Here is a 15750-nt window from a genome sequence, read left to right on the forward strand (position 1 = left end):
GAAATCTAAATTTTTCGGATCACGGGAGTCGATATCGATTTTTTTTTTGATCGACAATTTTTTCGATTGGTAAATTGCAAACGTAAAACATTTTTCACTTGTTTTTTACATTGTTTTCGTCATATAGGAATAGTAAAATATATTAGTTTTAGTTCGAATTGTTGGTAATTTGTAGTAGATTTGCATATAATGAACATATTTTGAATATTTAGGATTAATGCAACTCCAATAAGTTAAACAAAAATTGGTCATAGTCGAGTTCGGGAGCGAGCATCCTAGCTTGGCAAAGAATCATATATAAAGTGCACATGCTAGATCGATATTCAAGAGATTGTGATCAACCAATTAACGTACCATTCCGTTACAACATAACGCTTCTGGACCACCTTGTAAGAATAGTGAATGATGAAGGCTTCCACTGGCAAAAAGTTTTAAGACGGCAGACAATTGTAAAGCTATAAAATTGACGTTGACGTGCCACCAAAAAATTATTTTCCATTTGAACGTCTCCTTCGTCAGCCGAAATCGTCCATTGAGCCTCCAAAATTCTAACAGTGCACACAATTTCAAACCCATGTACTTACACCAATAACAATGCGCACTTTTATTCCTTATTTGTCGGCGAATTATTTTATATTTATCTCATCCTCCAATTAGGAAGGAATTCGGAGGAATGTAAAAAGAGATATGGGTCCATAAGATATAATGCAATACAATTTACTTTTTACATTGGAATCTTCATTCTATTTTGTGCCGCTAACTAAATTTTGTCATTTCATTTTGTTCTGCTTCGTTTTTTGCTGTTGGCAATGCTAGTGATCCAAACTTTTATTCGTATCGACAATTTTTTCGATACGATTATGAATTCGATATCGAATGCCGTGATTAGCCCCCTGTTTTATCACCAGTTTAAACACCACTGAGTATTTATACCCTGCGCCACAATGTGGAATGGCCGAAAGTATGCCTGGGGAGAAGTACTGTCCTCCTAGGACATGCGTATGTAAATGTAATCCGAAGCGATACCAATTAATAAGTGGTTATTAATTTTTAAATAGGCTTACCTACAAGATTACCGGGTAATGAGTTTTTGCTGGGTATAGCACCCCAACACATTTGACGGATATGATATCGAAAATTTAGATGCACCACTTTGTGCAGGGTATAATATAGTCGGACCCGCCCGACTTTAGACTTTACTTACTTGTTGTTATTTGTTTTTGTCCTTAAGGTGGGTATTAAGTTCGAGTTTAGCAGCTAAAATCGTAATTTTTCACGATTACTTTTCTTTAATAATCCATTTAAAGGAATAAAAACTTTGTGAAAATTTGCTTTGGGATATTCCCCATCAAGTTATAATGAAATCTGCAAAAAATATGTATAATTTTATGACTTTTTTACTGATTTAGTTTTCACTTTAGTGAAAATTAGCGGCTAAACTCGAACTTAATACTCACCTTTAGACTTCATCCCATGGTTATGTGGATAGAGGGCGGGCGTTCTTTTTTTCTTTTTTTGATAAAATAGGTTAATTTTCGCAGACCATAATTCTTGCTTAATTCTCAATACCCCATCTAATTACATCCAATAACAATTTGCCATATTCTAATAATATTTAGTATTTTGATAGATTTTCAAATTTATATTCTTGTTTTTTTATTTTAATTATGCTTTTAGCATAGTTGCTGTAGAAATAATGCTATAAAGATTGAGGTTTTAAGTCGGTTCTTTTATTATTTAAAAAATTGTGTTTTTTTAATCTTTATTTAAACTTAAAGATGTAATTAGGTGTAAACAACTTAAATCCTTGATGGGTACAACATCTGAAAGAAAGAAGAAAAAGAAAGATACATATTAGACTTTAGAAGAAAAATAATATAAAACAAATAGCTAAGAACCCAAATATCATTTGAAAACTATGAAAACAAGAGATCAAGGCATTATATGTATGATCAACAAGGTCAACATGATCATATATACTTTAGATGTTATTGAAAATTGGGACATGAAGTCGTAAATCAATTTTATTTATTTCACATATTTTTGATTGGCTCTATATTGAAAAGGAATCGCCTTCACCCCTAACATTTCCACCAAAAATATCCGCAATTTCATTAATCTCCTTTGAAGCAAGATTAGCTAAGCATATTTTAAGCCGTACATAATCGTTGTATATGTCAAGTCAGTTAGGGAATTAACTGAAGTGAGATCAAAATTAAAGTACACAGAAAAAATATATCAAAAAAATTTCCTTTTAATTATAAATAAAATAATAAAATAATAAAAATAAATTTTCAATATTAAAAAATTGAATTGATTGAAACAAAAATTTAATTAAAACAAAAATGTAGCTGAGAAAATAGTCAATCTTATCAAAGCCCAGAAGGACATGGATTATGCCGAAGACCATGTTAGAGCTCAAGAGAGGCAATTATCCGGCTAGACCAAGTCCACACCTATGGAAACCTATGATTTCTTTACCCTGAATGTTTTTTAAAACATACTAAAGGGAAGCCATAACTTTGATCTACAGACAATGATCAAAACGGCGGTGAGTCTTTCCCCTAAGTTATTTCGAATGGTTCAGAAGACAATCCAAAACTTTAGGTTTTGCGAATTCGAAAAGCAGAACATTGGGGCGGTTTATCTCAGTCTCAGGTTCGTTTAGATAAAAAGCAGTTGTACGAATTATACAAGGGTTGCCTTTTTATATTTCAGTTTCGGGAAACCCCAGTTTTGGAATATGCCAACAGACAGCTCTATAGCAAAGCTTGACATTTTTGAGGTTATACGTCGTGCTCAGAAATTTTTGACATCGCTATTTGTGTTGAATTTAATTTAATTTTTGGCAACAAAGATCCGTCAAGGACCAGTGTTTATCGAGGGTATAGTGAATTCAACCGAGGTCGTAGTTCACTCCAAGACGTCGTCGTCTAATATCAACTGTTGTTCCGGAAACCATTGATTCTGTGCGCCAACAAAATTGTCATCGTCACGACCTATCGTGAATAAAATATTGACAAAATTTTCTATTGAAATAAATTTTAGACAAAATGTTCTATAGGAATATTTCGAAAAAAAAATCTATAAAATTTTGGAAAAATTATCTATAAATTAAATTATCTATAGAAATAAAATTTTGACAAAATTTTCTATAGAAATAAAATTTTGACGAAATTTTCTACCGAAATAAAATTTTGACACAATTTTCTATGGAAATAAAATTTTGACAAAATTTTCTACAGAAATAAAATTATGACAAAATTTTCTATTGAAACAAATTTTAGATAAAATGTTCTATAGGAATATTTCGAGAAAAAAAATCTATAAAATTTTGGAAAAATTATCTATAGGAAAAAAATTTTGGAAAAATTTGATATAGAAATAAAATTTTGACAAACTTTTCTATAGAAATAAAATTTTGACAATTTTTCTATAGAAATAAAATTTTGACAACATTTCTATAGAAATAAAATTTTGAAAAAATTTTCTACAGAAATAAAATTTTGACAAAATTTTCTATAGGAATAAAATTTTGACAAAACTTTTATTGGAATAAATTTTGGACAAAATGTTCTATAGGAATAAAATTTGGAAAAAAAATTCTATAAAATTTCGACAAAAAATTTCTATAGAAATAAAATTTTGACTAACTTTTCTATAGAAATAAAATTTTGACTAACCTTTCTATAGAAATAAAATTTTGATAAAATTTTGACAAAATTTTCTATAGAAATAAAATTTTGACAAAATTTTCTATAGAAATACAATTTTGACAAAATTTTCTATAGAATTAAAATTTTGACAAAATTTTCTATAGAAATAAAATTTTGACAAAAGTTTTGACAAAATTTTTTATAGAAATAACATTTTGACTAAATTTTCTATAAAAATAATATATTGACAAAATTTTTTTATAGAAATAAAATTTTGACAAAATTTTCTATAGAAATACAATTTTGACAAAATTGTCTATAGAAATAAAATTTTGACAAAATTTGCTGTAGAAATAAAATTTTGACAAATTTTTGCTATAGAAATAAATTTTTGACAAAATTTGCTGTAGAAATAAAATTTTGACAAATTTTTGCTACAGAAATAAAATTTTGACAAAATTTTCTATAGAAATAAAATTTTGACAAAATTTTCCATAGGAAAAAATTTTGATAAAATATTTCTATAGGAATAAAATTTTCTATAGAAATAAAATTTTGACAAAATTTTTCATAGGAATAAAATTTTGATAAAATATTTCTATAGGAATAAAATTTTGACAAAAAATTTTCCACATAAATAAAATTTTGAAAAAAATTCTACAGATATAAAATTTTGACAAAATTTTCGATAGGAATAAAATTTTGACAAAATTTTCTATAGGAATAAAATTCTGACAAAATTTTTTTCTCTCATCCTAATGGGCAACTTTTGTATTGTGTACTCGGAAGAACACGTGCACAGTACGTCAAATTCAAAACACCACTAGATTTCCCATACACAGTGGACTCTAACGAAACAATAGTACCTTGGGTACAATAGTACCCAAGAAGAAAAAATATTGTAACGCTAGAGCAGGCAGCATCTTTCTGTGAAAACGAGGTTGTCCTTAATAACAGAAGATCGGGTTGATATAGAACATTCCTATATAATCTTATATGCAGAAAATCGTACTGCTGCTATTAAATAAAAACACGAACATAGGGTGCCACAATGTTCCGTATGGGTGGTAGTCTATCCCGCATAATTAGAACTATGGCAGAGTTAAGTTGAAGATAAACACCAGGTACTGATAAACAACAACTCCGTAGCCAATGGGAAAAAATCCGGCAAAATAGGTACTTTTTCCCTAGGCAAATATACACTAAGGTCCTTAAAGAGGTTTTCCAGTTTTCCTCCAAAGAACTTTCCCAAACCTTCCCTTTAGGTGCTGTTGTATAATCTCCGCATCAATTGATATCGTTTCCTAATAATTCCACGGATTCTTGATTTTACACAAATTCATTCTTAATACTCACAATGCGAATACGATGTCCCATAGCGTGACCGGGCAAGTTTCTGTTGAAACGAGCGCGAACGGCACCACCGTTACCGTGTAGACGAGTCACTTTACCCCATACGGCACGTACACGGGTCTTGCGATCGGGATGTTGAGGTACGCACTTCTTGGTTTCAGCTTTGTAAACATAAACACAACGCTTGCCAATATAGAATTGACCATGTTCCTTTCTGCGGGCACCCTCAATCTGGAAATAACAATATCGAAGAAATATCAATTAATAATATTCAAATCTCTACCACACCTGTAAAATATCCCTCTATGTACTAACCTTGAGGATAGCTTGGTTTTCGTGTTGATTTCTCAAACCACGTTTGTAACCAGTGAATACAGCCTTGGCAAACAAACGACCATGACGTTTATATTTGGGGGCAGTTTTCACATTGGCTGCTTTCTCAGGCTTGGCAGCCTTGGGGGCTTTTGCAGCCTTAGCGGCCTTTGGAGCCTTAGCGGCAGGAGCAGCAGCAGGGGCAGCTTGTGTGTCAGCCATAATTTAACTGAAGATCCAATGGAAGAGAAAAAAAAACAATAACACAACACATTAGACAAAATCAAATTCAAAAATACACAAAAACCATTTCAATGAAAATGCTTTCCCTTAAATCCCAATTCAAAAACATTAAATTTTCTCAAATATTTGCTAGTCCAAATGAAAAATACACACTATCCAAAACATCTTCAATAGTTCAAATACGAACAAATATTTTTCATCTTAAATCATCGTATTCATATTTCGTTAAAGGCACATGAAAATATGATTAATGCATGCGGGCATTGCTTATTTAACATATGTGTGTGGAATTTCTTGGAGTTTATAGCATTTTTAACATATTTTTATAAATTATTTGGAGAAAAACACAAAAATCCCGTACATACCGGAAACTTGTCAAATGGCGAAAGAGAGAAGGCATGATAGAAATGTCATTTCGATAATTTGACATTACAGCAGTGACCCCTGGCGGCTAGTAGCCGTCCATAATACAGAGTCGTATTAATCTAAATACCTATAGAAATAACGTGAGTTATATGGAACTTGTCATGGATATCATGAATATCCCCCTCAACGACATACAATGGGAGCAAAGCTCGAGTGCCTTTTTTACTTAAAGGTGGGTACTAAGTTCGAGTTTTTCCGCTAAAGTGAAAAATAAACCAGTAAAAAAAGGCATAAAATTATGTATATTTGGTGCAAATTTCATTATAACTTGATAGTGAATATCCCAAACCAAATTTTCACAAAGTTTGTATTCTTTAAAATGGATTATTAAAGAAAAGTAATCGTGAAAAATGATGATTTTAGCGGCTAAAGCTGATTTTCACGGTTACTTTTTTTAATCAATTAATTTGGAAATATTAAATGGTTCGCAATCAATACATTGGATCTTTTCCATCCATAATTTAAAGAGACTTGATAAAAATGTTTTCGTCGTAATATATATTTTTGCACTTTTAATTTAGTGTTTTAGTGAAAACCTCGAACATAGTACTCACCTTAAACTCGAACTTAATACCCACCTTAAAGGCCGGTACTATGTTCATTCTTGCAAAAAAAAATTATAGAAACCAATTATTTCGCACATAGAAAGCGCCCTGTCAGCATTTCAAAGTTCCATTTCATCCTCATCGCTACCACAGACTCGTAAGTGACACTGCCAACTGTGATAGTATTTTGCCATCACTATTCGCATGAAAGTATTTTCCCTGCCAGCATTTCAATGTTCCATTTCATCCTCATCGCTACCACAGACTCGTAAGTGACACTGCAACAATCGCCAATTGTGATAGTATTTTGCCATCACTATTCGCATGAAAGTATTTTGCCATCACTATTGTTACAAGAGCCATTTTATATTTTGTGAAACACCAAGCGCAACTGGCTTATTATAATTTATTTCAATGAAAACGAAAATAAAGTGCTGAAAACATAGTTATTACGCTTAAAATTGTGAAAAGTAAATTGGTGAAAAATTTTTTCAAATATTTTTCCAGACACGCTGCCTCCATTGGGAATAAAAGTACTGGCTGATAGACGCTACAACATTTAACTTACATCTTGTAACTCAACATCAATCTCTTATTAATGCATAAAAATGTGTTAAATGTGATGTGATAGTCGTATAAATGTTATATTTATGAGAATTTATAAATGTTTCATAAAATTAATAAACATCTAAACAATCGTGTTTTAATTGACCACAATGATTCTTTTACAACTATCTTAAAATGCACTTTGTCTGATTGTTTAAAGGGGCTCTTATTGGCGTCCTTCTAAATGTATCCAGAAGGGCTCCTAATAATTGCACTCATGCGATACTTTTTTGTAGTAACTTGGCGTGGTACAACTTCTCAATAGTGACGGCGCTTTTCCGAGGAGTTTTGGATATCGTATACGACTGTTTTCGACGTAGTGGGGATTCTCAGAAGCGTCCCCAAATTCAAAAAATGTTGGCAGGGTTGGCATCACTATTGTTACAAGAGCCATTTTATATTTTGTGAAACACCAAGCACAACTAGCTTCTTATAATTTATTTAAATAAAAACGATAATGAAGTGCAGAAAACATAGTTATTTAGCTTAAAATTGTGAAAGGTATATTGGTGAACAATTTTTGACTTTCCAAATGGAATAAAGTGATAGTTTTTCAAATATTTTTCCAGAAACGCTGCCTCCATTGAGAATAAAAGCACTGGCTGATAGACGCTACAACATGTAACTTGCAACTTGTCATCAATCTTTTATTAATGCATAAAAATATGTTAAATGTGATGTGATAGTCGTATAAATGTTATATTTATGAGAATTTATAAATGTTTAATAAAATTAATAAACATCTAAACAATCGTGTTTTACTTGACCACAATGATTCTTTTACAACTATCTTAAAATGCATTTTCTCTGATTGTTTGAAGGGGCTCTTGTTGGCGTCCATCTAAATGTATCCAGAAGGGCACCTAATAATTGCACTCATGCGATACTTTTTTGTAGCAACTTGGCGTGGTACAACTTCTCAATAGTGACGGCGCTTTTCCGAGGAGTTTTGGATATCGTATACGACTGTTTTCGATGTAATGGGGATTCTCAGAAGCGCCCCCAAATTCAAAAAATGTTGGCAGGGAAAAGGAAGTTTAAGATGACGTTAAATTTACATAACATTGGTAGGTATGAATTTTGTCTATTTCTGCAGTTATCTTATTTGGATTAGTATTTTGAAAAATGGCCTCAAAATAGGAGTTTTATAAGAAAAGATCGCCCATTTTATACGCATTGCCATATAATGATAAACAAAATAGCATAAAACAGCGATAAATTAATAGGTATTGCCCAAAAAAAGCATTTTGCCATTTTATCAAGAAGCTAAAGAAGGGTACATCCTACAATAAATTTTTACCCCCATATTCATAAAAGTTAACATAAACTTTAAACCTACTATTACCATACAAATTCCTTCGATAAACCTACAGTAGATTATTATGAATATAGGCATTACAATTTACCAAGGACTTGTTAAAGATTTGGTAAGCTATTAATCGTTTATGAATGCTATTTTTCATGAAATAGTTTAGCAATCGTTTATAAACGTCAATTAACTTTTTATGAATACGGCTGATAATGTGCACAATATATGGGATATTTGTTCGACACGAGCACTGTCGTCCGGAATAACTGATAGTAAGCAAAGCGCATTATGTTCAACATATTACAGACGCGACGCGGTACGCGTCTTATTAGGTACAATTACCCGTGTGACATATTAGTCATTCCAATACAACGCTATGTTTGGCTTTCTTTTGTTGCCAAATTTTTTGAAATTCATGGAATGTCTGAATAGTTGAATTTATATTGGGAGCTGAAGAACAAGTTTAAAACCTGTCCTGTTTTTTGTGTCGTATATTGTTTCGTTTTTGAAGTTAAGTGCCTGAGTTTTGTTTAAACGTTTAAAACTATATTGAAAATTAGAAAAGATTTACCATGGCTGCTTTGGAAGCTTTGAGCAATAAGGAATTGCGTCAAAAATGCATAGAACATGGGATGCCGAATGTTCCGGTAACAGATTCAAGCCGAAAAATTCTTATAAGACGATTGGAGGCAGCAATGTCCGGAAAGCCAGCTACAACTCCAAACAAAAATCGTCGCGAAACAATGCATGTCTCGAAACCCTCACAAATGGCGTCATCTGCCAAAATAGAAAATGCGGTAAATGATAACAACAACACCACCACCGCTACTAACAAGCCAGTTGCGGCCAATAGACCATCGCGGCGTACTATAGCCGCCACGGAGCGAAATGTCACCACAACAACAACTTTAAGCGAACCGGAATATTCAGATGTTTCTCCAGATCGTGGCGAAGAAATCACAAAAATGTTACCACCTAAAAACAAAACTCCAGAGAAAAAATTATATCCTACGTTGCCAGTAAAGGAACCTTCACCAAAACCACCACAGATTTTAAGCAAAACTGGTGTTGTCACCACTTCGTACATTAAAGAATCTAATATGAATAAAACATATGCTGCACCCGAAGACGATATTGACTCAACCGAAGAAGATATTTTGGAACCAGTCAAGCATACGCTTTCGAATCCACCTGCTTACACTAGTAGTTACGTACCATTGTCCAAATCAAAAGTAAGCTCTTACAATAGTAAATACGTACCGTTGTCCGAATCAAAAGTGAGCACTACGGGTCCATTATCTTCAACATTGAGCTCCAGTACCCGTTACAGCTCATTGGGTAGTTCATATGTTCAAAGCAAACCATCCGTAAGCGGTCTTACCACTACCTCCACTATAAGACAATCGTATGAGGCTCCAGTTCGCACAAGTTATCAGCCTCGAATGGCAACACAATACGCTTCACAACAAGCTTACGAAGTTGAGGATGACGAAGAAGAAGATGACGAGGAGGATGAAGTCGTCTTGGTGGAAGACAGTCCCGTGAGCAAGGATATACAAACACCATTTTTGAGTCAGTTTGCCCGAAACTTGGAAACGCTTAAAGCAACACCCATACGCCATTCAGTGGGTCCCACAAAAATCACACCCCCTAAACTCTCCGGATCATCGTTGAGAAATCGAGAAGCAGCCTATACACGTCGTACTATTGCCGGAACTGGCCATATAGCGCCACGTCGTTCCTATATGAAGGATGCACAAGATGAATCGCCTTTCCGTCAGTTTATGATGTCCCTGGAGGAAAAGTACCATCTGAAACAAACATTTATCATAATTTCTATCTTTATTGTAGCTATATTTATTTATGTCTTTTTTATACAAAGTGTTTAAGTTCAATTTGTTTCCTTGTAATGCTAACACACTATTTCTTGTCTCTTGATTATAATACTAAATGTCAATGTCAAGTGAAACATCTCCCAGTGATTTTTGTTCGCTTATAAACTATCATAATTAAAAAAAAATATATTCAAATGTATTTGTGTTTGTTAATTGATTCTATCGAGATTTTATAAAAATTGTATGGAATATGTAATTTGATTTGGAATAATCCTTCTTCGTTTTATTACAAATAATGAAAATTATTTTAGTTCTCAACACTTATTAATAAAATATGTCTTATATAATTTCAAACTACTTGAAAGGGTTTCATTTTGCGATCAACTCGCAAATTTGGCATATAATGCAATCACGTGCTGTTATTCTAGAACAATCTATATGAGCTAAATTGTAAATTTAATTTGTTGAAACACATCAAACACACCTGATGTGTTAGTTGCAGTTTGAGAGCCACCGTGCTGCAACGGTTAGCTTGCCCGCTTTGCATACACAAGGTCGCGTGGGTTCAAACCCAGCTGCGATCAAACACCAAAAAGTTTTTCTGCGGAGGATTATCCCACCTCAGTAATGCTGGTGATATTTCTTTGCGCCTAATGACAAGGACTGCACTCAGTGATAAGAGAGAAGTTCACCACTGTAGTATCACAATGGACTGAATAGTCTAAGTGAGCCTGAAATATCGGGCTGCCACTATACCTAGCCTAGTTGCAGTTTGGCGAGGTTTTTCATGAAGAGTACTACAAAAGCATTTCGTTCCCGTGCTTGAATGCATTCCAGAAATGTGGAGTTTTCCAAATTTGAAATTTAGTATCCATAATTTCAAGTGCAATACCTGTGTGAAAACACTTCCAGCCATACTATTTGCATTCATTGTACTCATGCAGACCCTTGATACCAAAAAATGTGCACAAGTATAGTAAACGATGCAGATATTTATTCAATAATGCATCTTACCAATATACAATTAACCCATTAAGGTGAGTACTATGTTCAGTTTTCAAGCTTGTCACGATTATTTTTTGAATCAATTCATTTAGAAATATAAATTGTTTCGCAATTAATACCGTGGATCTTTTGCATCCATAATTTGGCAAGACTTTATTTTTGTACTTTACAACGAATCGTAAATTTTTTAAGTCTTAAAATGTTACCCAAAAACATATTTAAATAAAAGTTTATGGTATATCCCTGCACTCTAATTGATATTTCCACAGTGACCGCTCCCCCCTTTTTAACCAGATTTTGTTGTTTTGGAAAACTTTTCTGCTGTACCTACAACAAATTTCTTTGGATGTACAGCGAGCGTCAAAATTAAGCGTACAAAGGGTTTTTTCTAATAAGGAGTTTTATTTTCCATTTTTGCACCTATTTTAACAATTTTATTTGCTCTAGCTACACTAAACAAGTTTTTAATGTGAATAATACAAAAAGTTTGCTATTTCAACGATCTACGATTGTTTTTCTTTTTCAGCAGGCGTTTTGTTGTTTTAGCATATATTTCTGCAATTTCCTAACCAATTTATTTGGTTGTAATAATAATGGTGTGGAATAAGGTTCCAGAATGGCCTTAAGTTTGGAAAGTTTTGAACCACATAAATACACATGTACCCAGCAAAAAAAAAAAAAATTGCAACTTTAAAAACACTTCCAAAAATGACCTCCCAAAGATGTTCTTTATTTTAACTACACAGGAAGTTCTTTTAATTCAATTTTTTCAAAGCCGTTCTTTTTATATTTTTAATGGGTAGTTTTAACATTTTTTTATTTCAACAATTTATTTATTGGTATAATTTATTTAAGTTTTGTCGAAAACAAGTATATACAGTAGTAAGTTCGGCCGGGCCGAATCTTAAATACCTACCACCATGATTTCCAATTTCAGGCAAATTAGACAAAAACTAGGCATTCTATAAGTCCAAGAACTACAATCTGGATCTCGGTCTATATGGGTACTATATCAAAACATGGGCCGATACTCACCATTTTTGACACACCTCTTTATGGTTCTAAAATACGTCTAGATTTCCAATTTCAAGCAAATTGGATAAAAACTACGGTTTCTATAAGCTCAAGAAGTAAATTCGGAAGATCGGTCGATATGGGTGCTATATCAAAACATGAGCCGATATTCAATATTTTACACACACCTCTCTATGGTTCTAAGATACGTCTAGATTTCCCATTTCAGGCAAATTGGATAAAAACTACAAATTCTATAAGCCCAAGAAGTAAAATCAGGAGATCGGTCCATATGGGGGCTATACCAAAACATGGACCGATAATCACCATTTTTGACACACCTGTGTATTGTCCTAAAATACCTCTAGATTCCCAATTTCAGGCAAATTGGATAAAAACTACGGTTTTTATAAGCCCAAGAAATGAAATCGGAAGATCGGTCTATATGGGGGCTATACCAAAATGGACCGATACTCACCATTTTTGGCACACCTCTTTATGGTCCTAAAATACCTCTAGATTTCCAATTTCAGGCAAATGGGATAAAAACAACGGTTTCTATAAGCCCAAGAAGTAAAATCGGGATATCGGCCTATATGGGGGCTATCAAAACATGGACCGATACACCCCATTTTTGACACACTTCTTTATGGTCCTAAAATACCTTTAGATTTCCAATTTGCCTGAAATTGGATAAAAACTACGGTTTCTATCGGAAATCGATATTACGATGTGTTACAAACGGAATGTGTTACAACGGAATGAGGTATAAAAATGCTGAATTCATTCTAGGAATATTGCGACTTTTTGAAAATATTTTAGGTTAAACGCTTCAGACAAATGTTAGAATGCAGTAAAAAAATCATAAAAAATTATAAAAATTATTTATTTTGCAAAATATCACAATTTTTTTTAAATCACATCCAAAACACTGAATGAAGAGGTGATGCAAATTCAGTACAACGGCTGTGAAATGGTGGACATCCGTTCTATGACATCGCTTCTATGCCAATTTCGCACCACTTCTGGATCCAAAGAGAACATTTTCACATTTTTTTTTGGCGACGTTTTTTTGTTTTGCTGGGTATGTTATTGGTGTCATTATCTGTTTTGTTTTCACCTAAAAAAATGTTCTTGCTTTCACAAGAGGCAGGGCAATTTTAAAGTTATTGATTACCCAGCAAAACAATTTGGAAGTTGTTCTAAAGGCACAACTTTAAAGCACTTCCAAAAATATCCTCCCAAAGATGTTATTTATTTTTACTACACAGGAAGATATCTTATTATAATTTTTTTTTTTATAATTCGCTATTTTCATATTTTTAATGGGTAATTTTAATTTTGTTTGTTTCAAATATTTTAATAACAGAGTTAGAATTAATAAAATGGTACAAATTATTAAATTTTTGTCGAAAAAATGCTAATTTTATTGTAAAAATATTGCGAATTTTTGAAAATATTTAAGCTCAAATGTTTCAGATAAGCATTAGAATGCATTTAAATATATACAAAAAATTTAAAAAAAAAAAACATTTTATTTGGCAAAATATTCTCACTCACTTACTCAGTGATCGTCAAAAATCAGAAGTGTTGACATCGTAATAATGCCTTTTTGTTTCCATATCTTATATATGTTACTTTATATTTGTGTTTTCAACAACTAAATGTAATTATATGTAAGTTTATGTTGTGGAAAGTTAAAAATATTGTTATTAAAGTAAATTGTTTTCATTTTCGTTGTTAGTTCTTCAAATAAAAAATATCCTTTAAAAAGTTGGAAACAAGACAATGAAACGTCAGGATGGAAAAAATGAAGTAAAACTTGCATTTTAATTGTTTAAAAAGTGGATCAAAAAGCCAAAGTAACCGATATAAAAAGACAAAATTTTTTAATCCACATCCAAAACATTTCCAATGTGGTCGCTTGTCGGTTTTTGATAAGTCACGTCCACGTACCCCCAAAAGGGATACTTGATTTTGAAATAACAAAGGATCGATATTACGTTTGGAGATTAAAATAATTAAAAAGTTGTAATCATTTGTTTCGCAGATGCAACCGTGCTGTTACCCCTTGACTAGTATACACCCATTGTATGGTTAAGGCAATAAAAACGAATTGTTAAAAAAATATATTTATATCCTGCACCACACTGTGGAACAGGGTATTATAAGTTAGTGCATATGTTTGTAACACCCAGAAGGAGACGAGATAGACACATGGTGTCTTTGGCAATAATGCTCAGGGTGGGTCCCTGAGTCGATATAACCATGCCCGTCTGTCCGTCCGTCTGTCTGTGAACACATTCTTGTGATCAAAGTCTAGGTCGCAATTTAAGTCCAATCGACTTCAATTTTGACACATGTTCCTAATTTGGGTCAGAATAGAACCCTATTGATTTTGGAAGAAATCGGTTCAGATTTAGATATAGCTCCCATATATATCTTTCGCCCAATATTTACTAATATGGACCCAGCAGCCTGTGTTTTATACCGATTTGCTTGAAATTTTGTACAAACATTACACTTGGTCGTATAGTCAAAATTTGATTGAAATCGGTTCAGATTTAGATATAGCTCCCATATATATCTTACGCCCGATATGGACTTATATGGCCCCAGAAGCCAGATTTTTGGCCGAATTTGGTTGAAATTTTGCACTATGAGTACAATTAGTAGTATAGTCAAGTGTGTAACATTTGATTGAAATCGGTTCAGATTTAGATATAGCTCCCATATATATCATTCGCCCGATATGGACTAATATGGTCCTAAAAGCCAGAGTTTTGGCCCAATTTGGTTGAAATTTTGCACAGGGAGTAGATTTAGTATTGTAGCTATGCGTGCCAAATTTGGTTGAAATCGATTCAGATTTAGATATAGCTCCCATATATATCTTTCGCCCGATATGGACTAATATGGTCCTAGAAGCCAGAGTTTTGGCCCAATTTGTTTGAAATTTTGCACTAGGAGTACAATTAGTAGTGCAGTTAAGTGTGCAAAATTTGATTGAAATCGGTTCAGATTTAGATATAGCTCCCATATATATCTTTCGGCCGATATGGACTAATATGGTTCTAATAGCCAGAATTTTGGCCCAATTTGGTTGCACAGGGAGTAGAAATCGGTTCAGATTTAGATATAGCTCTCATATATATGTTTTTCTGATTTCGACAAAAATGGTCAAAATACCAACATTTTCCTTGTAAAATCGCCACTGCTTAGTCGAAAAGTTGTAAAAATGACTCTAATTTTCTTAAACTTCTAATACGTGTACATATATCGAGCGATAAATCATAAATAAACTTTTGCGAAGTTTCCCTAAAATTGCTTCAGATTTAAATGTTTCCCATATTTATTTTTACAAACATTGTGTTCCACCATAGTGCATTAGCCGACTTAAAATTTGAGTCTATAGATTTTGTAGAAGTCTATCAAATTCTGTCCAG

At 32.8% G+C, this 15750-nt stretch overlaps 2 protein-coding genes across 2 annotated transcripts; one reads left to right on the plus strand and one right to left on the minus strand.

The window, feature by feature from the left end:
- Positions 1 to 1708: 1708 nt before the first annotated feature.
- On the minus strand, positions 1709 to 6044 carry RpL35A (ribosomal protein L35A). The gene is made up of 4 exons (XM_075290499.1): positions 5930 to 6044; positions 5325 to 5550; positions 5013 to 5240; positions 1709 to 1823 (listed from the first exon to the last, which is right to left on the minus strand). The coding sequence occupies exons 2-4, from the start codon at positions 5541 to 5543 to the stop codon at positions 1800 to 1802; spliced, it is 471 nt and encodes a 156-aa protein (XP_075146614.1). The 5' UTR covers positions 5544 to 5550; positions 5930 to 6044; the 3' UTR covers positions 1709 to 1799.
- Positions 6045 to 8823: 2779 nt separating this feature from the next.
- bocks (bocksbeutel) lies at positions 8824 to 10642 on the plus strand. The gene has a single exon (XM_075290501.1). The coding sequence runs from the start codon at positions 9023 to 9025 to the stop codon at positions 10337 to 10339; it is 1317 nt and encodes a 438-aa protein (XP_075146616.1). The 5' UTR covers positions 8824 to 9022; the 3' UTR covers positions 10340 to 10642.
- Positions 10643 to 15750: the final 5108 nt, after the last annotated feature.

Source organism: Haematobia irritans, chromosome 1 (genome assembly GCF_050003625.1).
Source record: "Haematobia irritans isolate KBUSLIRL chromosome 1, ASM5000362v1, whole genome shotgun sequence".
Taxonomy (NCBI): Eukaryota; Metazoa; Arthropoda; class Insecta; order Diptera; family Muscidae; genus Haematobia; species Haematobia irritans.

Bases quoted from the DNA above. Each gene is read 5' to 3' on its own strand.
- RpL35A (XM_075290499.1), bottom strand. From the start codon at position 5,543: ATGGCTGACACACAAGCTGCCCCTGCTGCTGCTCCTGCCGCTAAGGCT. The intron at 5,241-5,324 runs GTTAGTACATAG...TGTTATTTCCAG, and splicing joins AAAACCAAGCTATCCTCAAG to ATTGAGGGTGCCCGCAGAAA. The intron at 1,824-5,012 runs GTGAGTATTAAG...TCTTTCTTTCAG, and splicing joins TGGGACATCGTATTCGCATT to ATGTTGTACCCATCAAGGAT.
- bocks (XM_075290501.1), top strand. From the start codon at position 9,023: ATGGCTGCTTTGGAAGCTTTGAGCAATAAGGAATTGCGTCAAAAATGC.